The following is a 25,220-nucleotide window of genomic DNA, read 5'->3' as shown; positions in this document are numbered from 1 at the left end:
TGGTGCAGCCTCTGGGGAGGACGGGCTGGGGCCAGGGCTGGCCAGGAACCTGGTGGGGGAGGGGAAACTGGGCTGCTTGACTGTTGGGGACCAGATTTTCTCCTGGGGCGGGAGTTGTCTAATCCCCTAATCCAGGATTGCTTTCTGAGGCTTCCAGAGTTGACATGCTGTCCATGTTCCCCCCTCCTCGGCTAAAACCAGTCCCCTCTCCCCTCCACACACAGACAGGGTTTTGATTATCCTCAGATGCATTGGCACCCTAGAATCCGGGCTGGAGCCAGTGGTGGAGACTTCTCGGGAAAGGGGCATCTGAAGTTTGGGCCCTTGGCGTCTCTGGAAGCTAAACACATGAGGGCAGGAGTAAATGAAGGGAAAACGTCTTCGCAGCCTTATTGCCAATGCTGGTCCTCTCGATTCCCAGGGCTACAGGATTGGGTGAGGATGGGTCATCCTGCACCATGCTCAGCTTACCTTCTCTATGTGCAAAACACAAAGAACCAAAGAGGGAAGACCTTTGCCTCTGGGCATAACGCTAGTGAATGATGGAATTCAGCCTAGAACCTCACTCTTTTTACTCTAATTTAGGGCCTTTCTTCTAACAGGACCCCCCTTGTAAATTAGTCTTGCCCTTGATTAAAAGGAAGGAGTGGAGTATAGTAATGTACCCCTGTAATCCCAGCATTTAAGAAGCTGGAGCAGAAGGATCCCGAGTTTGAGGCCAGCCTGGGACTATATAGCAAAACTTGTCTCAAAATAGGAAAGGGAGGGAAGAAGGGAGAGAGAAGAAAAGAAGAGGAGGGGATGGGAGGTGGGGAGAGAGGGAAGCAGGGTCACAGTTAAGCTGCTCAACAGCCTCTAATTCTCCAGCTCCTGAAAAGAAAACATCAGGGATTGAGTCTAAAATGAACTTTGCCCCTTTGATACTCAGGCTTCAGATCTTCAGGATTAGAGGGGCCTTTTGCCTCACGACTGAAGACCTTCGATGGTCCCCAAGAGTCGTTCACAGCCACTGAAACCTATAGAAGGCAGGCTGATTCAGAACCATGGACAGTACCCATAATTTTCTTTTTCTTTTTCCTTCACACAAATTTGCGAATGGTCTCAGGTTGGGTCAGCCATGGAGGCTTTTGCAGGTGTCTCCGAGTGTCTCACTCATGAGGTATCACTACCATGCAGCTTTGTGGACACCCTGCCAACCCTTTAGACTCTCCCAAAGAGAAACACACACACACACACACACACACACACACACACACACACACACACACACACACACACACACACAGATGGTTTTGGATTGGTGATAGGTGATGAGAGGATAGCAGTAGAAAGACCATTTTTCAAGAATTTCTCAACACTCCACCCCCAGCAGCAGCAGCAGCAGCAGCAGCAGCAGCAATGTGGTCTTCCATTACTCTGCAGAGATGCGTAACACAGGAACACATGTCAAGTATGCTTGTTTGAGAAATACTGTGGAAAAAGACAAGTTGCCAAAGTTCCACAGCAATCCCAGGTCTGGGATGTTCCTCTGGGAAGTATTTTCCTCCATTTGTGTCCCAGAGTTAGTGCAACTCCAGGCCACTCGGGGAGTGACCCAACATCAGGAAAATCTAGCACTCTAGGAGGTTGGGGTGATTTCTCTTGAAGCTCTATCCATCCTCCCTCACTGGAGTTTTGATCTCTTGATTTTTGAGTTTTGATCTGGGGTTCGTGGATTGTGGTTCTATCCTGAGATCCCCTCCAAAGTCTGTGTGCCCCTGGACCTCTGGACCTTAGTATCCTCATTTGTAAACTGAAAGGGATAAGGATTCATAATCCTATGCTTTCTGACAATGAGTCTTAGACTACAGTCACAAAGTTCTTCCTTTGGGCTCCAGACCAATGATACAGTCCCAGAGGAAGACCCCAATCTACAATTCTTTTTTTTGGGGGGGGTCCGATAGTGGGGCCTGAACTCTGGGCCTGGGCGCTGTCCCTCAGCTCTTCAGCTCAAGGCTAGCGCTCTACCCCTTGAGCCACAGCGCCACTTCTGGCTTTTTTCTTTTTGCGTATGAGGTGCTGAGGAATCGAACCCAGGGCCTCATGCATGCAAGGCAAGCACTCTACCACTGAGCCACCTTCCCAGCCCCCCAATCTTCAATTCTTAAACCCCTCACCTCTCAAGGAGACTGAGCCTTATTCTGGGATGATACCAACTTTCTGTGGTGAACACCTCTATTGCTAGTGTGGCTTTGGTCAGTAAGAAATGGTCCTCAGCTCTAAGACCCAGGCACAAGGCTGCCCACTCAGTACTTTTTCCACCCAAAGCTCTGGGTTCCAGAGCCCTCAGAAGATGTAATGCTAACAGAATGCTCTCATTAAAGCAACACAAAAAAATGCAGAGCTGGGCAGGGTCCTATTTTTGAACTCTGAATCTCTACAATTTATACCCCTCCCACCTTATGCTTCTCAAGCAGGAAAAAAAAGCTCAGAGAAGCTGTTCTCCCTTGATCAGGATTTGAGAACTGAAAGAGACTTTATACATATTTTTCCCCACTAACCACTGGAGTCTGGGAATGGAAATAGAACAGAAGGAATTTTCTTCATGGGGTAAACTTGTGACACTGGGGACTAGAATCCAGCTCCCCAACCTCTAGCCCAAGGCTCCATCCACTGCATCAGAAGCGGGGGGGGGGGGGGGGGGGGGGGGAGGGTACATCCGGAGAAAACTGCAGTCAGCTGACTTGGTCTTTTTTTCCCCAGCAGGAAGTGTATGTTCTCTCTGATGGTTCAATCCCTACCCACCCGTATCTCCATGGCACTACCCCACAACCTGCCTACCTACCCTCAGCTGTGGTCTCCTGGAGCAAAGGCCCTGAGCTCTCTCTTCCTTCCAACTTCCCCCCATCTGCATGCCCCATCCTCCAGACTCCAAATCCTAGCAGTGAACTGATGAGTCCGGTGCATAGCACCCCCTCCACACACACACACAGGGCTCACTGCGAGCACGTCAACCACCACCGTCTCCGTGGCAACCGGGGGCTTAATTAACAGGCTGCAGGCCTGTCACCATAGCAACAGAACCCCAACAGCCCCCCTATTCCCCTGCAGACTCAGCCTCTCTCTCCCCTTTTCCCAATCCAGACCCCCTCTCACTGACCCCAGCCCCACCCCCATCCCACCTGGAGAGCTAAGGCCTGCAGATCACTCTGGTTCATTGAGAAGAGAGAAGCAGAGAGGAGGGGGATGAGAGAAAGAGAGAGAAAGAGACTTGTCACCATGGCAACTGCAGCCCGTTCATAACCAGTTTGTTGCCATGGAGAATCCGGGCTCACCTTGGGCTGAGGTACTGGGCAGTGAGGTGCTGAGTCCTATGAAACTGAGGCTACAGCAACCAGAAAACTTCTTGGACAGAGATCTCCAGATTGTGTATGAGAGAGGAGGAGGGAGGGAGAGAGGGAAGGAGGAAGGGAGGGGGGAGAGTAAATAAAGGCAGCATCCTTCCCAATTTACAGATTGAGAGATTGGGATGTGAGGCTTCCACATGGTTATGGGGGATGCAGACAGCTTGACCCTTCTAGGTGATCAGAAACTCTTAGCATTTGTGTGTGTGTGTGTGTGTGTGTGTGTGTGTGTGTGCGCGCGCGCGCGCGCGCTGGCATTGGGGCCTGGACAATGTCCCTAAGCTCTTTTTCTCAAGGCAAGCACTCTACCACCTAAGGCACATCTCCACTTCTGGATTTTCTGGTGGTTAATTGGAGACTCACAAACTTTCCCGCTTAGGCTGGCTTTGAACCTTGATCCTCAGATCTCAGCCTCCTGAGTAGTTAGGATTATAAGCATGAGCCACCTGCACCTGGAAACTCCTAGTTTTCCATAGCTGGAAGGGCCATTCTTGTCAATTTACACTGAGGCCTGGGGAGAGAAGCAAAGTGCCCAAGGCAACACCACCATAGGATCTGAGCGAGAACATGGCTGTCTTTGGTCCTGCTCCATCCCCCTAGCCTAAAATGCACTCCTTCCCCCTCAACATTAGTCCTGTCTGTCCTATGGCTCTTTCCAGTTTCCTAATTCCTGAGAAACTGAGGCACAGTGTGGGAACTAAATTAATGGAGGGGGGATATTTCAGCATTGTAACAGTTGGTCCCAGGCCACCTGTATTCAAGCAGGTCACCATCAGTCTTCCTGTGGAACAGGTGAGCAGCTGAGACACGAGGTGGACTGCAGCCCAGGGTTAATGGTGGGTCAGACCAGGGCTCAGCCTCTAATGGCCTCTCCCACCCTCTGTGAGTCGCACTGCCCCTGAGAGCTGCTATTTTGGCAGCAGAGAGCATCCCAAGGGGCAAGCTCTAGTCCCTGGGCCTAGAGTAAAGGCCAATGCTCTCACACCTGTGCCCTGCAGTCTCCCCCCCCCCCCCAGTCACTCTCACCCCCCTCCCTTTGGGCCTGGGACAAGAGGTGGGAGAATATCTCTCTGGGACCAGAAGGCTGACACAAGAACAGCTGTGAAAAAGGCTCCACCAGATGCGGCATTCCCCTGGGTGCCCTTGTCTAATTCCCCACAGGGTGACCTTTAAGGAGGAGATGCTTGAGGCCATCTCAGGGCTTGAGAGGTTAAAAGTCACTCAAACCATTCCCAAGATGGAACTTCAAGTGCAAGCTTATGCGGAGGTGCCCCTCCCACAGACAGACACAGAAATACACCCACCAGCAAGCCCATCGACACACTAGCAATACAGTGACACACATGAGCACTGAGCCACTGAGGTGCATGTGTGTGCACACACACACAAGGCCACAAGCACATAGTAGTGTACACATATCCATTTTGCACACACATTTGCACAAAGCCTGGCACTATGTTTTACTTCAACTGTGCAGAAACTTGACAGTATGAATGGAAAGACAGAACAATCACCTTGGGACACAGTACATGGCCATTTTGTTTCCAGGTGAGGGACTGGGATGCAGAGCCACTTTGTCTGTAGAGCCCTGAGTGTCCACTAAAAGCCAAGCTCTGGGTCTGGATCTCAGAACACAAAGATATAAGGATAGGGTGCCTGACCTTGAGATGTTCTAATGAAGAGACAGAGGGGTAAATAACCGCCATCCATTGGAATGTGTGCTCCAGTGAGTGGGCTGGAAAGGAATGGCCAGCGCTACCTGGGAGGGAGGGAAGGTAGGAAGGACTTGTGGAGGGGATGAAATGAGCTATAACTCATAGGGGGAGTAGGAGTTTTCCTGGCTTATGGAGGTGGTAAGTGGACAGAGATAGATATATATACCAGGAACAGAAAAAGAAAGGATTTGAATGACAGACTGAAGGCCTTCACAGTGCAGGGCACCCTGTGTGTGGGATGATTATAGAGCAGGCCTGGAGGTAGAGACAGCAGCGAGGAGGCTGTAATCAGAGCCCTGTGAGATATGGAAGGCTTGGACCAGGAGGACAGTGACAGGAGAGAAATGCAGACAGATCCTGGATCAGTTTGGGAGGTCAGTGGCCAAGTCATGAGGACCAATTACATTTGGTGAGAGAAGAGGAGGCGTGGAGAATGTCTCCAGATTGCTGACTTTTTTTTTTTTTTAAATTCTGGAAGGCTGATAGGCCATTCGTGAAAAATGCGAAAAGGAACAAGACAAATTCCAGGACAGACAGGCCAAAAAAATCCCAGTGTCCGCATCCAAGAAGCGCTCAGTTCGTAGGACTGGGGCCCTGCGGAAGTCCGGGCCTGGACTTGTCCATCTATGCGGTGAAGAGGTTGGCCAAGGAAACCCCTGAGGACCCCTGGGGGTGTGGGCCCTCGGGCTTGCTCCGGGCAGGACGAGCTCACCCGCGGCTCGGCAGCGACCCCTGGCGGACCCTGGAGGCACATTCCCCACACCCCCCTCCCCGCGCGGGGTCACTCCAAGCCGATTGGCCTCGTTCCTTCCAGTCTAGGGGCGCAGAGCTAGGAAGAGGGCGCCTCGTAAGTGCCCCCTGCAGGAGAGATTCTCTACGCCGCCGGGGTGAGAGGATCCCGGTCCCCTGAACCCCGCGTGTAACTTCCATTACCACGGCTTTGGGCTGGTGAGGAAGACGCCCCCACCCCGCCTGCCCTGGCCTCTCCCTACCCCTCGGGGTAGCTACAGGACAGAGAGAGCCGAGTTCCCCAAGATCAGGACGTAGGGGTTACCCGAGATCTAGCTGCTCGGGATTCAAACTAACTTCCCTGTCTACCCTTCCCCCAGGTCGAAGAGCGAAGGATCCACCAGACACCCAGGGCCTGCCCACCTGGCACCTGCCTCGGTGGCCTTAATTCCTGTCCCTCCCGGCCCGGTTCCCATCTTCTTAGCCCAACCCCTTCCCGCGGGTCGCGCTTTCCGGGGGTCTCCACATCGACCGAGCCCCGCCTCCTCCCCTCGGGTCTGGACACACCCCTCAAGCACACAGTCCCCCTTTCCCCTGATCCCGTCTTCCTCCCTCTTACGTCTCCTGCTGGAGGTACCCCGCCTCTTCACCGTCACCTCGGCCTGTTCCCCGCCGAGACCCCATCCCCTCCGCGGCGGGATCGTCCCCTCCTTCGCCCCCACCCCGCCCCCTGAGCCCCAACGCTCGGCGGCCCCGCTCCGCAGCGTGGCCCAGCCCACATCGGCTCTGGCCACGCCCCCTCATACTTTCCGCTCGGGCGCCCCTAGTCCCTCGGTGGGTCCCCACTGCTCTCTCTTCTCTGGGGGACCCCCCACCCCCCATTTCAGCCCCTCCGCTCCCGGCGTCAGGCCCGCCCCGCCCACGCCGCGACCCCGCCCACCGCGACCCCGCCCCCTGCGGTGGCCCCGCCCCCTGCGGCCTCTACCTTTGACGTCTTCCCCCGGGAGGTGGCGGGGGTCCGCGACTGAATGTCTGCGCGACTCGGGATCAGGGGTGCGGGCGGGCGCCGCGGCGGGCAGCGAGGTGACCGTGAACCTGCGGCTCATGGCGCGGAGCGGGGCCGGCCGGCGGCGCGGCCTGGATCGCACAAGTGGCCGCAGCCGGGCTCCCCGAGCGAGACAGAGCGGCTCCCGCCCGCCCGCCCGCCCGCCCGCCGCCCCCCGCCCCCCGCCCCGCGCCCGCCCCGCGCCGCGCAGGGTCCTAGTGCCCGCTGCGCGGGGCCTCCCAGAATCGGGCCACGGCTCTCCGAGGCCCTGGGCTCTCGGACCCACCTGGGGAGCCCACCCACCTGTGAGTCATTCCTTCCGGGGAGGCCCGGCGTGTGGCTCCCGCGGCCCGGGGCAGCCTCTGCTGGTGTCCCAGACACCTGTCCCATCGACTCACCCATTCATTCAGCAGGTTGATGGCCTCCAGTGTTTCAGGCAATGGTGCCAGGCTGGGCCACTGAGGACACAGTGAGTGAGAGGAACTGGCTTCTTGTCCTCCTGTGGCCTGTGTTCTAATGAGGAGAGAAGGAAGGAAGTGTGAGTGAGCAAACACACCATCATATATCTGTTAAGGAAAAAACAGGGTCGTGGAGTTTGGCGCGGGGGTGGGGGAGGGGGAGCTGCTTTCATGGTGGCCCCTGAGAGGCTCTCCGAAGATATTTCAGCTGAGACCTCACAGGAGAGGAGCCAGCTGTGCAAAAGCCTGGGGGTGAAGTAGCAAATGCAGAGGCCTTGTGGGGTGAGAGCAAGCCTGCACCGATCAAGAGCAGCAAGATGGCCATTGTGTCTGGAACAGAGTGGAGAAGAGACTGATAGTAGCTGAGGGAGGGGAGGGAGGCAGATCAGATTTTTTCTTTTCTTTTTTTAAGTCTTAGGGGAGGAGCTTGGGTTCTTAATTGGAAAGGGATACCACTGGTAGTTTCAGTCTGGGTAATGACATGATGTAATTTGTGTGTGTGTGTATCTGTGTGTGTGTTTGTGTGTGAATATGCGTGAGACACAAGAGACAGTGAGAATATATGTATGTGCATGTACTCGTTCTAGGGCTTGAACTCAGACCCTGAACACTGACCCTGTGCTTTTTTGCTCAAGGCTAGCACTATACCACTTGAGCCACAGTGCCACTTTCAGCCTTTGGGTAGTTAATTGGAGCTAAGAATATGGTATCCTTTCCCGGGCAGGCTTTGAACTGGGATCCTCAAAGCTCAGCCTCTTGAGTAGCTAGGATTGCAGGTGTGAGCCACCAGTGTCCAGCATTTCAATTTCTATTTTAGCAAGACTGGTCCCTCTGGCAGCTAAGTAGACATGGGATTAAAGAGCAGGAGTGGACAGTTGAAGTCTAGTGAGGAGCCCCCTGAAGGCCCCCAGGAGACAGTGGCCTGCCTAGAGAGGTAGCAGCCACCTGATTCCAGAGAAGGTCTGGAAGTGAAGGCAGCAGAGCCTACATGGCATGTGAGTGGAATCCAAGAGGGCCTCTGGAAACTCTAACTGTGGGAGAGTGTTGGGAGGCAAAATCACACTAGGAAACAGTTCAGTCGTGTTGGTGATGCTGGAGACATATACTCTGAAGGAGGAGCCCACATATCCATCCCAGGGGCCACGCAGAGGCAGGCACGCACAGGAGAAAAATTATTATAAGGTTTATTAGAGGAGCCATATTTCCCCCAAGAGGGAGCACATGGCCTCTGTCCCCATCCAGGTAGCAGGAGGGTCTAAGGGATAGGAAGTGAGGTAGATGGGAGTTCAGGTGGGTCTGGGCAGAGAGAGGGAGGGGCCAGGGGTATGGCAGGAACTCCAGGAATGGGAGGGGGCCCAGGTGTGGGTGGAGCTGAGGACCAAAGGTGAGCATAATACTAACAATTTCACTCCTAGGTACCTACTCAGAAGTGGCTGTTTGGGTGCTCTGAAAGCCCGTGTGTTTGTGTATTGTATTTAAGAGTATCTTCATAGTGGCATTATTCACAATGAGCCTTAAACAAATCTACCCAAATGTCTATCAATGTTAACGAGATCATTTGTGGTATGTTTCTCACAAAATATCACCTAGCACTAAGAATACACCATTGTTTACAAAACAATATGGATGGAAGGCTCAAATATAACATTAAACAAAAGAATCCAAAGCTGGGCCCTGGGAGCTCATGCCTATAATCCTAGCTACCTCAAGAGGTTGAGATCTGAGGATCCCTATTTGAAGCCAGCCCAGGCAGGAACGTCTGTGAGATTCTTATCTCCAATTCACCACCACAAAAGCTGGGAGTAGAGCAGTGGCTCAAGTGGTAGAGTGCTAGCTTGGAGCAAAAGAGCCCAGGGACACAAGCCCCAGGATGGGTGTACACACACACACACACACACTCAGTTGTCACTAACCCAGGGACCAGTTGTTTAGCCTGTAATCCTAACTATGGAAGAGGCTGAGATGTGAGGATTCTGGTTTGAAACCATCCTGGGCAGAGAGACTTATTTTTAATTAACCAGCAAAAACCTGGATCAAGTGGTAGAGTACCAGCCTAGAGCAAAAAAAAAGTCAAGTTGAGAGCATGAAGCCTTGAGTGCAAGCCCCAGTACCGGTGTACACAGAGAAAGAGAGACAGAGACAGAGACAGAGACAGAGAGAAAATAATGACAAGCAGACTTGGAAAGTGGAGCCAGAGGCTGAGTACCAGTGGCTCATACCTGCAATCCTAGATACTCCAGAGGCTGAGATCTGAGGATCATAGTTCAAAGCCAGCCTATGCAAAAAAGTCCCCATGAGACTCTTATCTCCAATTAACCACCCAAAAACTGGAAGTGGAACTGTGTTTCAAAGTGGTAGAGTGCTAGCCTTGAGCAAAAGGGCTCAGGGACAGTGCCCAGGCCCTGAGTTCAAGCCCTGTGTGCAAAAAAAAAAGAAGCCTGAGAGTTGGTTTTGGACCTGTTAGGTAGAAATATCTAGTAAATATCAAAGCAGCGATGTAAAAGAAACATCTGGGCAGGGTCTGGAGCTTAGGGGAGAGGCTAGGGCTGGGGTGTCAGTTTTGGACTCTCTAGCATAGAGATGCTTCTCAAAGCTGGGGGGGGGGGCGGGGCTAGGTGAGATCACAAGGACCAAGTGGACACAGAGGAGAGACAGATGCAAGAATTGTGCATGAGTGCACTGCCATTTAGAGGTGGGAAAGGGGAACCAGTGAAATAGGAGAAGAACCAGGAGGAGAGAATGTTCCAGAGGCCAAGGAAGGAAGGAATTTCCAGAGGGCAGGGTGGACTGTGTCCCACGTGCTCATGGGGGATATACAGAGGCCACAGTGGCTTTGAAGACGCTGACTCAGGCATGGTGGGTGGACAGAGTGGGTGGTTGGGGAGAGAATGGGAACTGAGGAAGCGGAGGCTGAGAGCAGAGACCACAAAGAGAAGTTTATGAATGGGGGTGGGGTGGGGACGGGGAGTAGAACCGAATCTAGGAAGAAATGGTAGAGAGGGATTTTAAACAAAGTGTATTAAAGAATGCTTGTAGGGCTGGGATTGTGGTTTAGTGGTAGAGTGCTTGCCAAGCATGCATGAAGCCCCGGGTTCGATTCCTTAGTACCACATACACAGAGAAAGCTGGAAGTGGTGCTGTGGCTCAAGTGGTAGAGTGCTGGCCTTGGGCAGAAGAAGCTCAGGGATAGTATGTATCCAGGCCCTGAGTTCAAGCCTGGGGAACAGCAAGAAAAAAAAAAAAGAATGCTTATATGCCAACAGTGAAGGGCAAACTAGGAGAAATAGGCTCTCCTCTCTCACTTCAACTCCCGCCTGAGCTCTGTGTCCAAAAGACGAGTTAGATCCAGTCAAGTCCATGAGTCTACTTGCCCACCCCTCCATCTGCTGCCCGATGAAATCAGTTCTGTCTTCCTCAGTCTGGCTTTGCCCTGCCTCCTATCTTGACCATCCCAGAATTCCCTCTGCTCCCCTCTTACCTGCCTGCTGCCCACATACACTCAAGTTGTGAGCCACCCCCATTCCCCAAACCCTCCTGCTTTTATTTTTTTTCTCCCAGAATCACATCAGGGCCCCCCATCACCATCACTGGCTGTGAGCTGCCATCTGACACACAGCAGGTTGGCATGCTTGCAATAGTACACCAGACATGGTGACTCACACCTGTAATCCCAGCTACTCCAGAAGCAGAGATCAAGGGGATCACAGAGGCTAAGCAGCTGGGCACAAAAAATTAGTGAGCTCCCCTCTCAACAAATGAGCTGAGGAGCCAGGCACCAGTAGCTCATGCCTGTAATTCTCCCTACACAGAAGACTGAGATCTGAGATCTGAGGGTCATGGTTGGAAGCCAGTCCAGACAGATAAATCTATGAAACTCATATTGCCAGCAAAATGCTAGAAGTGGAGGTGAAGCTCAAGTGGTAGAATGCCAGCCTTGAGTGGGGAAGCCAAGGGACAGTGTGAAGCCCCTAGTTCAAGCCCGAGTACTGACCCAAAGAAAATAAAAGGGTTTTTTGCTGGTCCTTGAACTTTGGGCCTGGATGCTATCCCTGAGCTTCTTTTGCTCAAGGAGAGCACTCTACCACTTGGACCACAGCCACACTCCCAGCTTTTTTGAGTGGTTTATTGGAGAGAAGACTCTCACAGTTTCCTTTCTGGGCTGACTTTGAACCCTGATCCTGAGATCTGAGCCTCCTGAGTAGCCAGGATTACAGGCATGAGCCACTGGTGCCCAATTAAGAAAAAAAAAATTGTTGCCAGTCCTGGGGCTTGAACTCAGGGCCTGGGCGCTGTCCCTGAGCTTCTTTTGCTAAAGGCTAGCACTCACCACTTGAGCCAGAGCGCCATTTCCTGTGTATGTGATACTGAGAAACAGAACCCAAGGCTTCATGCATGCTAACCACACTTCCAGTCCCAGAAAAAAAAATATTTAATAAGCTATGTCTGTGGTACCTATAGCTCCAGCCACTGGAAGTAGGTGAAACATGGTTCAAGCTGGCCCCAGAGGAAACCCTATAAAAACCAAATGGTCTAAAAGCTAAAAAGGGGCCGAGTACATGGCTCCTCTACCACAATACTTTCCTATCAAGCTCAAGGGCCTTCCTTCAAACCCTCAATACTTCCATTAAAAAAATAAGAAGAAGAAATAAACAACAGTACCTATGAGCCAAGCAGGACAATGTACAAATATAATCCTAGCAGGAGAGAGACTGAGGCAGGAGAACTGAAAGTTTGAGACCAGCCTGGGCTACCTAGGAAGAACCTAATCACAAAAACGTCCCTCTGCCAGAAACCGTGCTTGTGATCCTAGCTACTCAGGAGGCTGAGCTCTGAGGATCTCCGTTCAAAGCCAGTCCAGACAGGAAAGTCTATGAGGCTCTTATCTCCAATTAACCACCAGAAAACCAAAAGTGATGCTGTGGCTTAAGTGGTAGAGTGCTCACCTTGAGCTGAAAGGCTCAGGATAGGATCCAGGCCCAGAGTTCAAGCTCCATAACCGGAAAAAAACCAACAACAACAAAGTCCCTCTGAGGGCATTGTAGTGCCTGTCTCACAGAATTGTTTGAGCCCACACAAAGCACATGTAGCGTGGCTCTACAGGTGATAAACCAGAACTGATACTGCCATCCTGTGGAAAGCCCTCTTTTATCTTCCTTACCTCAGCCGTATTTTTTGTGTCAATCCTGGGGCTTGAACTCAGGGTCTAGGTGCTGGCCCTGAGCTCTTTTGCTCAAGGCTAGCACTCTATCACTTGAGCTACAGCTCCATTTCTAGCTTTTTTAGTGGTTAGTTGGAGATAAGAGTCTCATGGACCTTTCTGCCTGGGTTGACTTTGAACTACGATCCTCAGATCTCAGCTTCCTGAGTAGCTAGGATTACAGCCATGAGCCACTGAGCTACCTGGCACCTTAGCCATACTTTACTTACCCACTGCCTGACTCCAAGGCACTGAAGGCTTGGTCAGTTTATCAGCATATCAGAAAGATGCTGCAGTCGGCAGCTTATCCATGCTTATCCATGTCCGTGCCACAGGCCCGTGAGGGTTAGAGTGGGACGTTCTCGTTCTCAGGTTGAAGGTTTGGATGGCTCCTCCTCTAGAAGGCTGGCTCCCCTGAACCCAAAGAGCCACTTGCTCACCCCATGTGAGTCCCAGGTGAAAGGTCATCTTGCTTAGGCGCAATCTCCAACCTCAAATACAATGCACTGCTCAATCTCTCCGCCTCTCTCTGTCTCCCTCTCTGTATCTTTCTGTGTATGTCGCTCTCCCTCTCCCTCTCCCTCTCCCTCTCCCTCCATCACTTTCCCCCCCATATACACACATACACATACATACAATATAACCCACTATTGAAGAATCAAGGACTCTCAGCTGGGTGCTTGTGGCTCACACCTGTAATCCTAGATACTAAAGAGGCTGAGATCTGAGGATTGCCGTTTGAAAGTCCATGAGACTCTTATTTCCAATTAACCACCAAAAAGCCAGAAGTGGAGCTGTGACTCAAGTGGTAGAGTGCTAGCCTTGAGCACAAAAACTCAGAGTTATTACCCAAGGCCTAAGTTTAAACACCAGGAGCAACACACACACACACACACACACACACACACACACACACGCGTGTGTGTGCACACACACATGAATCAAGGACTCTACAAGCATAAAGCCACTGCCACCAGCCCCAGAATCATCCCGTCTAACTAAGTTGTACTCTCAGAACTGGAGCCCGGATCTGTGTTTGCAACTCTGTGACAAGCTCTAGCATTTGAGAACCACTATGAGATTCGAGATTCATGAAGGCAGATCTGAAGTCCAGTTCATTCTCTCCTCCCAGTGTCTAACCTAGAGTCTGTCTCTACAGAGGGGCTCAATGAATGTCTGATGAAATGAATAGCTTAGTCATTTCCTCAGCTGGGCAAGAGAAATAATCACATGACACCTTCCCAATAGGAAATAATGACACCAATAGGAAGGACTGTGTATGTCAATGTTTATGAAGAGCCTCAAGCAGAGCCTGGCCCATAGTAGTACTCTATCAATGAAATACACACGCACCGATGAACATGTATGCATGAATACAAACTACTCCTAAAGGTTACACCATCTAAGTTTATTAGAAACAGACCAACGAAAAAGGAAGGGGTGAAGAGAAGGCCCAGCCCACTTCTCCTCCTTCCGGCCTCCAGAACACATCACCAGTTTGTATCCGGCAAACTGGCTCATTCCTCCCCACGAGAATGGTCCTAGTAGAGACCCATGCGGTGCCACTGAAGCAAGAAGGAAGCCCTACTCCTCAGGGCACTGCAGGATGTCAAAGGTCACGTAGCCCACTTGATCCACCTGGTTCACCTCTTCGCGGGAACTCACACGCCAGAAGAAGCGGTCTTGACAGAAGTAGGCTTTCTCTGCAGAGGATGAGCAGGCATCAGTCCAGAGGCCATCCCTGCCCGCCCGCTGACACCCACTACAGACAAGAGCAAGAGCTCTACAATCACCCCTCCTGGACTTTCTAGATCCTTCCAAGGTTTTCACATCACACTTTTATCTCTACCACCTGCCTGGATGACGTGGAGGGCACAGACCCTATAGCTCAAACTACAGGCACAGAGCCTGGCACAAAGTAGGCACTCTGTACACATTTTGTGAATGAACCAGCAGATGAATGAGCTGATGGCCTATTTTAGTGCTCAGGACAATTCATTCAGTGTGCATTCACTAAACAAACCCATTCGTTCATTCATTTTCAACCAATATTTACTGAGTGCCTACTATATGTCTAATGCTGTGGGAGGTGGCTAGGAATACAATGAAGAAAAAGTACAGGCACAACTCAACTCTTTTAGTGCTCACTATTTAATGGGGCAAGAAAGCAATTGCCAAACAAATCTGGAAATGAGATTAGTATGACAATGTAGAAAGCTATGAACGAAATAGAAACAAGAAAACAGATAACAGGTATCCAAGACAGCCTATGAGACTGTGGCATTATGACCTGAAAGATCATAATGAGAGAGGGAGAAAGAGAGGGAGGGGGAGAGAGAGGGAGGGGAAGAAAGAGACAGAGAGAGGGAGGAGATGGGGGGGGGGGGGGGAAGACTGGTGAGAATTATGGAGAAAGCTTTCCAGAGGGAACTGGCAGAGGTGCAAAGCTAGGAATGACCTTGATCTATTCAAAGGGCAGCCAGTGTAGGTAGAGCAGAGTGAATGCCAGGAGTTTGAAGAGGAAAACACCAAGACCAAGGTACACAGTGGAAGGGGTGGTCAGATCCTTCTCTCTCTCTCTCTCTCTCTCTCTCTCTCTCTCTCTCTCTGCTAATACTGAGGATTGAACTCAGCCTTGTGCTCTCACTTGGCATTTTTGCTTGAGTCATACATAGTTATAATAGTTATAATCCTGGCTTTTTACTGATTAATTGGACTTTTCTGTCCAGGCTGGCTTTGAGCCACAACCCTCAGATCTCAGCCTCCCAAGTATCTAGGATTCCAGGCATGAGCCACCAGCACCCAGCTCAGATCCTCGTTGTCTCTCAGACCTTAGAATGGGTTTGGGGACACCTCAGGACTATTTCCCTCCAGTCCAAACATCTCCCTATGTCCAGAGAATCCACTAAAGGTGACGGACAACCAATGTGAGCTGAGGCTGAGGTGTTTGCAAAGGCGATAATGAAAAATGATAGATTAAGAAAAGACTAGAGCCAGGCGCCAGTGGCTCATGCCTGTAATCCTAGCTACTCGGGAGGCTGAGATCTGAGGATCGCGGTTCAAAGCCAGCCCGGGCAGGAAAGTCCGTGAAACTCTTATCTCCAATAAACAACCGGAAATGGCGCTGTAGCTCAAGTGGTAGAGCACTAGCCTTGAGCTGAAAAGCTGAGGGACAGCACTCAGGCCCAGAGTTCAAGCCCCACGGCGGACAAAAAAAAGAAAGAAAAGACTAGAATCAATACCTTCTCAAGTGATGGGTTTGGGCCAGTGCAAAAGAGAAAGAAAATCTAACTGTTGCTGTCATCTCAAATTTACAGCTAGGGAAACAGAGTAGCAGTGCCTTGCCTGAAGACACACAGCCATGAATTGTGTCATCTCCTGTCATATTCTTAGTGGCATCCCAGTGCCTGGCATACTATAGGCACTTGGCAACTATTGTCTAATACAGGTGCTGGGCACTGCTGGCTCACACCTAGAATCCTAGCTACTCAGGAGACTGAGTTCTGTGTTTCACAGTTCAAACATAGCCAGGTCAAAAAAATCCCATGAAACTCCTCCAATCAAACCACCAAAAAGCTCAAAGTGAAGCTGTAGCTCAAATAGTAGAGCATTAGCTTTGATTAAAAAAAAAAAAAAAAAAGCCAAAGGACAGAGCCCAGGCCCTGAGTTCAAACTCCAGGACACATATGGAAAGAGTCTCTGTCAACCACATGACCCATGCCAGAGAACAGCTTCTAGCCGGGGAAGCAGGAAATGGGGTCCTTGCCCTGCCTGTACCCCCTGGCTGTATACCTTTTTACCCTGCTGAGAACCTGCCCCCCCCCCCCTAAGGCCTGGGCTCCCCAGCAGGAGAGGGACCCGCCCCAGCCTGCAACCTTACCTCGGTACTGGAAGATGTCGTGCGTGTTCCAGGGCACCCCGGGGAACATCGTGTCCAAGTCAGTAGCGCTCTGGGGATCCACCTTCTGCATCTTCAGGTCCAGCCTGCAAGGAGAAAGCAGAGGGATGGACGCGTGCTGGGCCCCCGGGCGGGCGGGCGGCGCTCGGGCTCCCCCTGCCGGCGGCCGGCGGCACTCACCTCCAGAAGCGCTGGCCGGCGAACAGCAGCGCCTTCCCCCCTCCGCGGGGGAGGACCCCGGCCACGCGGGCCACCTCGGAGCCCAGGCCCAGCTTGTCCAGGCGCCTCGGGCCCAGCACCGACGCGCCCGAGTACACCCACACGTGGCGTCCTGCGGGAAGGAGGGGCGTGGGTCGCAGGGGAAGCGGGGGAGGCCAGGCCCCGGGGCGCAGAGCCTCTCCCCTCAGGCGGCGTTAAGTCGCCCCCGCCGGGAAGGGACACTGACCCGAGAAAAAGAAAATCTTCTTGGACAGCGGATCCTCAAACGCGGAGTCCAGCCTGGCGGGCAGCGCCGGCCAGGTGTCGGCGATCCGGAAGGGACCCTGCAGCCGGCGCCCTCCGGCCGAGGTCAGTCGCCAGTACCGCCTGCGGACATGGAAGGGAAACGCGGGGCGCTGAGCCTGACCCCCCCACAACCCCTGAGGTCGAGAGGTCGGAGATCTGAATCCCCCCCCTCCTCACCCCTCCTTGAAGAAATGCAGGACGGATCCGATCTCCGCGATGGCATCAAAAATGTGCACCTGGCAGGGATCGTCGGCCGGGTCCACAGGCGCTGTAGGAGCCTGGGAAGGGCCAGCCGTCGGGGGGCCAGTAGGCCCGGCCGTGGGGGGACTTGTAGGGCCAGCTGAGGGGGGCCCTGTAGGGCCGGATGTGGGGTAGGCAGTGGGAGGCAGGCTGGGGCAGGCTGTTGAGGGCGCTGTGGGCTGTGGCTCAGGTGCGGCGGTGGTTGGAGGCCTTGGACCTGGTGCAGGGCCAGGACCTAAAGAGAGACAGTGGCTCAGACACCCCCATTCTGTATAAGTTTCTTTCCCCCACCCCCATCCCCTTTGAACTCTCCTCACTCAGAGGCTGGAGCCTGCCTTCCCCGGCCACTGTTTCCCATACTCTAACTAGGCTTTCAATCATGCAGGTGTTAGCCATTTCTGGACTGTGTGAGACTCGGGGCTAGCTAGGCCTTGTGGACAGAAGACAGGCAGAACCCCTTCTGTCCCGTTCCAGACCAGGAGAGAAAGAGTGTGTCTTTTCGCCATGTCATACAGTGCTAACAGCTTTATAAACTCACTTTATAAACTGGCTCCTTTGATCTTCAAAGAAAGGCTGGATGAGACGCTTCAATCGCCCCACTTTTTAAAAAATGAGGCACTAATACCAGGTCATGAGAAGTGATAACAGCAAAAGCACCAAGCATGTGATGCCTACTGAGGAGCTAGATTACAGGTGTGAGCCAACGTGATGCCTCCTGTAAGCCAGGCATCTCTCTGAGACCCCGTGAGGCCAGACTATTATCAATCGTTAACCCCACTCTGCAAATTAGGAAATCAAGGGACAAAATGATATACCCAAGATCTATTTTGGAGTGGCTGGACTCTTTGGGATTGGGGAGGGGTATTTTAGTTTTAATGGTGGGGTAGAACCCAAGGCCTCCTGCATGCTAGACAAGTACTGTACTGCTGAACTAAACCCTTGAACCTAGGTCTAACTTCCCCTAGAATCTAGGGATTTGTTTTGTTTTGTTATAGGTACTGGGACTTGAACTCAGAGCCTCAAACTTGCTGGGATTGGTGGCTTACAGCTAGCACTCTACCACTTGAGCTACACCTCAGAGTTTTGTGGGGGGGGGGGGGAGTCATGAACTCAGGGTCTGGGCAGTGTCCCTGAGCTTTTTTGCTCAAGGCTAGCACTCTACCACTTTGAGCCACAGCTCGACTTCTGGTTTTCTGACGGTTAATTGGAGATAAGAGTCTCACAGACTTTACTGGCTGGCTTTGAACTGTGATCCTCAGATGTCAGCCTCCTGGGTTGCTAGGATTACAGGTGTGAGCCACCAGCACCAGGCTTCTAACTTATATTTTTGCTGGTTAACTGGAGATGGAAGTCTGGAAAGCTCTTCTGCCTGGGCTGGCTTCTAATCTTGATCTTCCTGTCTTCAACCTCCTGAGTAGCTAGGGTTATAAGCATGAGCCACCAACACCTGGCTAGGTCTGAGTTCTTCAGCCAGTACCATCTCCAACTCCTCACCTGGCAAAGAGAGCCTAGGCCCTATCCCAGAAGTGTTCGAATACACCCCTCCCTTCTTTTCCTCACTTTGATCTTCTGGTCCAGTGGCTGGGCTACACCCTTCCTTAAGCTCCTTCCACCAGGGCTCACCGTAGAGATGCTGGATGCCCTTTACATCGTCCTCATGCAGGGGGGAGCCCTCAAGGAAACGGTACATGGGGTACATGAGAGCCTCTGGCACAGACGAGTGATCTAAGCCCAGCGCGTGTCCAAACTCATGGGCTGCCACTAGGAACAGGCTGTACCCTGGAGGGAAGAGGGAGCCTGAGGCTTGAGCTCTGCCGAGGTGAGCCGAGCCAAGCCCAGCCACTCCACCACCACCACTACCACCACCACTGTGGGAAGAGGGGGCTGCAGCCTCCAGCCCCCAAGCCTCACAACCTCACCCACCTTGATCAGGGCAAAAGCCCCACTTCTTGTCATTGTCGAAGCTGGAGGTGGTGGCACACCAAAGGCGCCCATCGCTGCGCCCCTCGCTGGTACAAGTGGAGTACTCCTTGCCCAGGAAGGTGAAGGGGAAGGTGCACAGCTCTCCTGCCGAGTTGCCCCCGATCACAGTGGAGTCAGCTAGAGAGACCCCAGGGTCTTGGGTAAGCCGGGTAGGTGGATCCAGTAAGGTGCCAGGCAAGGCAAACTTAAGAGCTAGAGAGTCTTGGTGATGTGAGTGCTCATGCAAGCGTGCCCATGCTGAGGTACACATGGTTTCTTGGCCTCACTTGGCTGTGTTGCTCAAAGCTGGAGCTTTACCACTTTGAGCCACTGGCTCCACTTTCGGCTTTTTGGTAGTTAATTGAAGAGTCTCACAGACTTTTCTGCCCAGACTGGTTTCAAATCACGATCCTCAGATCTCAGCCTCCTGAGTAGCTTGGATGACAAGGCATGAGCCATGCCTGGCTCCATGATCTACTTTTGTGTATTTTTGCTTATATATTAATGTGTTTAATTTCTGGAAACAAGTCATAGAGTGGTCTATTTTTAAAAGCCCCAGAGGATGCTGTGGAGCATGGCTGGGACCAGGAAATACTAATGAGCAGAGGTGGGGATCAGACCTCAAAGAGGCTGCAGGGCAAGCAAAATATGGTCACGTGATCGAGGGGGGCGAGGTTGGTATAGGAATGTGGTCAGATGGGGAGTGGAGAAATGAGGAAGAGTCTCATTTTGGGAGCCCTGTGAAGGCGGGGGGTTGGGGGGAGACGGTCGGTACCTCGGGTGGGACAGAAGCCATACAGCTTGTCCTGGTCGTAGTTGGCCGTGGTGGCGCACCAGCGGTAGCCGTCGGAGCGGCCCGCGGTGGTGCAGGCGGAGTAGGAGCGGCCCTCGAAGATGAATGGAAACACGCAGGGCTTGCCATCCGCGTTGCCGTGCTGCGTGTAGAGCCCTGAGGAGACCCCAACGCTGAGCCAGAGGCCCCCCCCCCCGTTCCCCACTCTAGAGAGAAGGAAACAGCCCGGCGGAGGAGGTGGATCTGCACCTAAGGTTCCGACCCCTCAATGCTCCCCTAAAATGAGAGCCCCCCCTTAGATCAGCACCTAAGGTTCCGGCCCCTCAATGCTCCCCTAAAATGAGGGCCCCCCTTAGATCAGCACCTAAGGTTCCGGCCCCTCAATGCTCCCCTAAAATGAGAGCCCCCCCCTTAGATCAGCACCTAAGGTTCCGACCCCTCAATGCTCCCCTAAAATGAGAGCCCCCCCTTAGATCAGCACCTAAGGTTCCGGCCCCTCAATGCTCCCCTAAAATGAGAGCCCCCCCCTTAGATCAGCACCTAAGGTTCCGGCCCCTCAATGCTCCCCTAAAATGAGAGCCCCCCTTAGATCTGCACTGAAGGTTCCGGCCCCTCAGAGGCCCCTAAAATGGGGGCCCCTTAGGTCCGGGCGCCCCTCCCCTGACGCCGCGCTCACTCTCGCTGGGGCAGAAGCCGAACTGGCGGTCGGTGTCGTAGTTGGCCGTGGTGCTGCACCACGGGGCGTCGTCCGTGCGTCCGTCCGTGGTGCAGGCCAGGTACGAGCGGCCCTCGAAGGTGAAGGGGAAGTGGCACGGCGCGCCATTGGCGTTTCCGAAATAGGTGGGAACCACTGCGGAGGAAGGAACGGGGTGAGGACGGAGGAGGCCGGGGAGGGGAGGGGAGGGGAGGGGAGGGGAGGGGGGGCAGGGCGGCTCAGCAGCTCACCGACGCCCTTGCCCAGGGTCCACAGCTCGTCGTCATCGAAGTGCGCGTCTCCCTGAATGCCGGGGCCCGGAGGGAAGGCGTGCGCCAGGAGCCCGTCCTTCCCGTCGAAGGGGTACCCGTCTCCGTGCTCTGAAGAAGCGGGGGGGGGGGGGGGTCAGCCGAGGGCCGTGCACGGTCGGCCGGAGCTGCGGGCGCGCGCACGCGCACCGGGACGCCCGTCCGACCTCCCCCCCCCACCGACGGCCCGCGCGGCAGCGCCGTGCTCACCCGCCACGCCGAACTGGATGACGATGTCGGCCTCGCGGCCGTACACGCGGGTGAAGCTGAGCGGGGTCACCGCGCTCCACACCGCGAAGGCCCGGGCGAAGGCGTCCTCGATCACCTCGCGCGGCAAGTCTTCCGAGTAGCTCTGGATCCTGAAAAGCAGCAGGAGCCGGGTGGGCGGGGAGGACCGGGGCGGCCGGAGCCCCGCGCCCGCGCCGCACCCCTGTCACCCCACCCGCGGGGGGGGGAGCCAGGCCTGGCGGGGAAAGTCCGTGAGGCCCTCCCCGCCAGTGAAGCACCAGAAAGTCAGGTGCGGAGCTGTGGCTCAAGCGGTAGAGCGCCAGACGTTAGCAAAAAAGCGGAGGGACAAGGCCCGGGCCCCGATTTCAAGCCCCATTCCAAGGAGGGAGGGAGGGAGGAGGGAGGGGCGGGCGCAGGTGCAGGCCCGCCCCCCGCCCCAGCCCAGCCCCAGCCCAGCCCCCCGGCCGGCCCCGCCACTCACCAGTACGTGATGTTGCGGTGGTGCCACTTGAGGTCGCCCTCGAAGGTCTGGAATCTGCCCAGGTCTGGGACGCCGCAGCGCGGGGCCCGAATGGCCTCCAGGGTTTTGCTGTCCAACTCCCCCGTCTGGGGCAGGGACAGCTGCTTCTGGAGCAGCAGCAGCGCGGGGCGCAGGGACAGCTTCTCCCCTTGCATCTCAGCCACCCGCGTGTAGCCGTAGCGGTACAGGTATTCCTGCGGGTGGAGGGCGTCAGGACCTCCCCCTCCAGGGACTTAGGGACCATCCATAACGTGCTAACCTACCACACCAATGTGCATCCATCCAAGAGTGCTGCCTCCCGCCCGCACCCTCAGCTCCTTCCCTCCTGAGGAATCTGGGTCATGCCAACCTCAAAGCGCCCCTGGATGTATCCTTGCCACCAACCCCTGCCTATTCCAGAACCCTCCATAGCACCCCCCCACACACACACACACCTGCACCATTTCCCACTGTTCCTTCCCAGCCATGTCTGTCCAGATCCTCCAACATGGCCCTAAAGCATCTCAGAGGTCTATGCTTTTTCTCAGGGATACTGGACACCTTGCTGGCCAGGTCTCCCTGGCTCCCCACAAGGGCGATTGTCTACCTGTGCCAGCTGGGTGTCAGTGAGGTTGGTCGTCCTCAGGTCCCTGGGGAAGACCACAAAGGTTGGCTGGCGCTGGCGTGGGGCAGCTGAGCAGCAGCCCAGCACCAGGAGCACCAGGACCAGGGGCTGAGAGGGGCCCATGGTGAAGGTAGAAGTATCTGGTGGCAACTTCTCTGGCACAGGGGCTTTAAAGAGGCACCAGGACTGAATCAGAGACCCCGCCCCTCCCCAGTGGGTGGCTGCTGACTCAAGTGTATTGGTGAGTGAGTGAGTGAGTGAGTGTGTGTGTGTGTGTGTGTGTGTGTGTGTGTGTGTGTACCTCCAGCATAAGAAAGCCAAGAGAAGGCTTACATCACCTCCTCCACTCTCCCCTGCCCCTGCCAAAGTCAGGCAGGACCCTGGGCCCACAGGAAACCACAGCACTCTGGGAAGGGGCTGGCTTTTGCAGATTGCAGAGCTTGTGGGTAAGGGAAGGAGAGGGTCCAGCACCAGCTCAGGGCAGGGCTTGTCCTTGTAATTCTGCAGCACCCCTTCTCTTTCCTCTCCTGGAAAGGCTTCCTGACTCAGCTTCCTCTCTCAGATCCATGGAGGGGGGAGGGACAGTGGGCTCTGACAGGCAGGAATTGGGGAATTCCACAGGGGGAGCCCCTGTCTTGGGCACAGCGATTCTTTGAGGTAGTAGTAAAGGGAAGAGTTGGCATCTGTGAATTCGCAGATGAGCTTATTCGGGCCTCAGGCAAATGTCCTTGCCATCCTAGATTTGTTTCCTTGGCTGTAGGAGGAATAAAAACAACAAAAAAAACCTTTTGTCCCTAAAATGAGATCAAAGTCACAGAGTATGTAAATCCCCAATAGATGGCGATCATTGCTGCCAACCATGAAGGCAAAGATGGGAATGGGAATGGCAGCCTCCGATCAGGAGACCCGGGTCTTGGGTTTTAACCCTAAGCAAGTATCTTCCTCCTTCTGGGCTTTCTTTTTTTTTTCTTTTTATTAAGTTCTCTGTTCATAATGTAAGTTAAGTGTATGCTTTGTAGTCACCCTTTATTACATTTATTTATTTTTGTGATAGTAGAGGTCTAATTCTTTTTTTTTTTTTTTTTTTAATTTTATTTTATTTTATTTGAGAACATACTGTACAGAGGGGTTACAATTACATGGGCAGGTAGAGGTCTAATTCTTATGCATGCTAGGCAAATGATCTACCACTTGAGTCATACCTCCATTTCTAACTTTTTGCTGGTTAATTGGAGATGAGAGTCTGGGCTGGGGCTGGGAATGTGGCTTAATGGTAGAGTGCTTGCCTAGCGTGCATGAAGCTCTGGGTTCAATTCCTCAGTACCACATAAACAGAAAAGGCTGGAAGTGGCTCTGTGGCTCAAGTGGTAGAACGCTAGCCTTGAGCACAGAGAGGCTCAGGAATAAGCCCTGGCCCCGAGTTTGAGCCCCAGGACCAGCAAAAAATAAATAAGTAAAAGAATCTGGGTTTGCTGGACACTGGTGGCTCACGCCTATAATCCTAGCTACTCAGGAAACTGAGATCTGAGGATCCCGGTTCAAAGCCAGCCTGGGCAGAAAGTCTGTGAGACTCTTATCTCCAATAAACCACTAGAAAATGGAAGTGGCGCTGTGGCTCAAGCGGTAGAGTGCTTGCCTTGAACTGAAGAGCGCAGGGACAGCACCCACGCCCAGAGTTCAAGCCCCATGACCAACCCCCCCCCCACAAAAAAAAATCTGGACTGTGTTTGAATCTACTATCTTAGTCTCCTGAGTAGCTAGGATTACAGACTTGAGCCCCATTCCCTGCTCTCCTCCCACATAGGTTTTGGATGTGTGTGTGTGTGTGTATGTGTGTGTGTGTGTGTGTGTGTGTGTGTGTGTGTGTGTGTGTGTGTGTGTGTGTGCCAGTCCTGGGGCTGGTGCTGTACCACTTGAGCCATACTTCCACTGCCAGCTTTTTGGTGCTAATTGGAGATAAGAGTCTCATGTTGTAGCTAGGATTCCAGGCATGAGCAGCTGGTGCCTGGTTCAAGAGCGGCATGCGTTAGGAAATGGAGAGCCCCTCCAAGCCTGGGTTCTTTCTCTGGGTAGAAGTGGGGCACTGACCAGAATCTTTCATTGCTATGTACATATGCCATGTTTCTGAAACTTAGCACTTTAGATATTTGGGGCTGGATCTTTCCCTGTTTGAAACACTGTCGTGATCAGCATAGGATGTCCAGAAGCATCCTCAGCCACTCTGCCCCTGAGATGCCTGGAGCACCTCCCCCTGCCAGGTGTGGCAACCAGAAATGTTGCCAAACGTTGCCAAATGTCCCCTGGGTGAATGGGAGGGGCAGGACCACAGGTACATGTTGATTTCTTTCTTTTTTTTATTTTTGTAAAGAATCCAAAACTTGGGGTTGGGAAGGTGGCTCAGCGGTAGAGTGCTTGCCTTGCAAGCATGAGGCCCTGGGTTCGATTCCTCAGCACCACATAAACAGAAAAAAACGGGAAGTGGTGCTCTGGCTCCAGTGGTAGAGCGCTAGCCTTGAGCTGAAGAGCTGAGGGACAGCGCCCAGGCCCAGAGTTCAGGCCCCATGACCGGCAAAAAAACAGAATCCAAAAGTTTCATCACTATTGATGATGATCTTCCAAACATGTAAAGGCTATTCACTCAACAAATACTTGTTGACCTGTAGGGACCAGGCTCTGGGCTTAGCCGTGGGCCTACACAAGGGCTCCAAGATAGCCCTGGTCACCTTACTCATGGAGCTGAGCCCAGTAGGGGTGAAGTTGGGGGAGTAGCTATTTACCAAAAAGATAAACACCACACGGAGAGATGCTTTATCTTCTCCAGTTACCTCCATTGTACAGATGAGGAAACAAAGCCCACAGTGGCCACCCAGCAATCTGTGGACAATAAGGAACAGTTGCCACAAGCTCCCACTTTTAAACCAAGCCATCTACATTCAAATCTC

General features: G+C 53.4%; 2 protein-coding genes across 3 annotated transcripts in view; both read right to left on the bottom strand.

The window, feature by feature from the left end:
* Slc12a5 (solute carrier family 12 member 5) overlaps positions 1-6,981 on the bottom strand; it is a 39,837-nt gene extending 32,856 nt beyond the window's left edge. For both annotated transcript variants that reach the window (XM_042694386.1, XM_042694385.1), the window contains exon 1: positions 6,813-6,981. In XM_042694386.1, coding sequence (XP_042550320.1) covers positions 6,813-6,933 — 121 coding nt within the window. In that variant the 5' untranslated portion in view covers positions 6,934-6,981. The remainder of the gene's footprint in view (positions 1-6,812) is intronic.
* A 6,933-nt stretch (positions 6,982-13,914) lies between these two features.
* On the bottom strand, positions 13,915-22,401 carry Mmp9 (matrix metallopeptidase 9). The gene is made up of 13 exons (XM_042694478.1): positions 22,261-22,401; positions 21,636-21,868; positions 21,137-21,285; positions 20,870-20,998; positions 20,601-20,774; positions 19,907-20,080; positions 19,093-19,269; positions 18,793-18,948; positions 17,107-17,404; positions 16,871-17,010; positions 16,606-16,756; positions 16,408-16,511; positions 13,915-14,230 (listed from the first exon to the last, which is right to left on the bottom strand). The coding sequence occupies exons 1-13, from the start codon at positions 22,399-22,401 to the stop codon at positions 14,112-14,114; spliced, it is 2,145 nt and encodes a 714-aa protein (XP_042550412.1). The 3' UTR covers positions 13,915-14,111.
* Positions 22,402-25,220: the final 2,819 nt, after the last annotated feature.

This window comes from Dipodomys spectabilis, unplaced genomic scaffold (assembly GCF_019054845.1).
Source record: "Dipodomys spectabilis isolate Male_0828 unplaced genomic scaffold, ASM1905484v1 ptg000175l, whole genome shotgun sequence".
In the NCBI taxonomy this organism is placed as follows: domain Eukaryota; kingdom Metazoa; phylum Chordata; class Mammalia; order Rodentia; family Heteromyidae; genus Dipodomys; species Dipodomys spectabilis.
The sequence above is the reverse complement of the archived record's forward strand: the minus strand, read 5'-3'. Positions and strand labels throughout refer to the sequence as shown.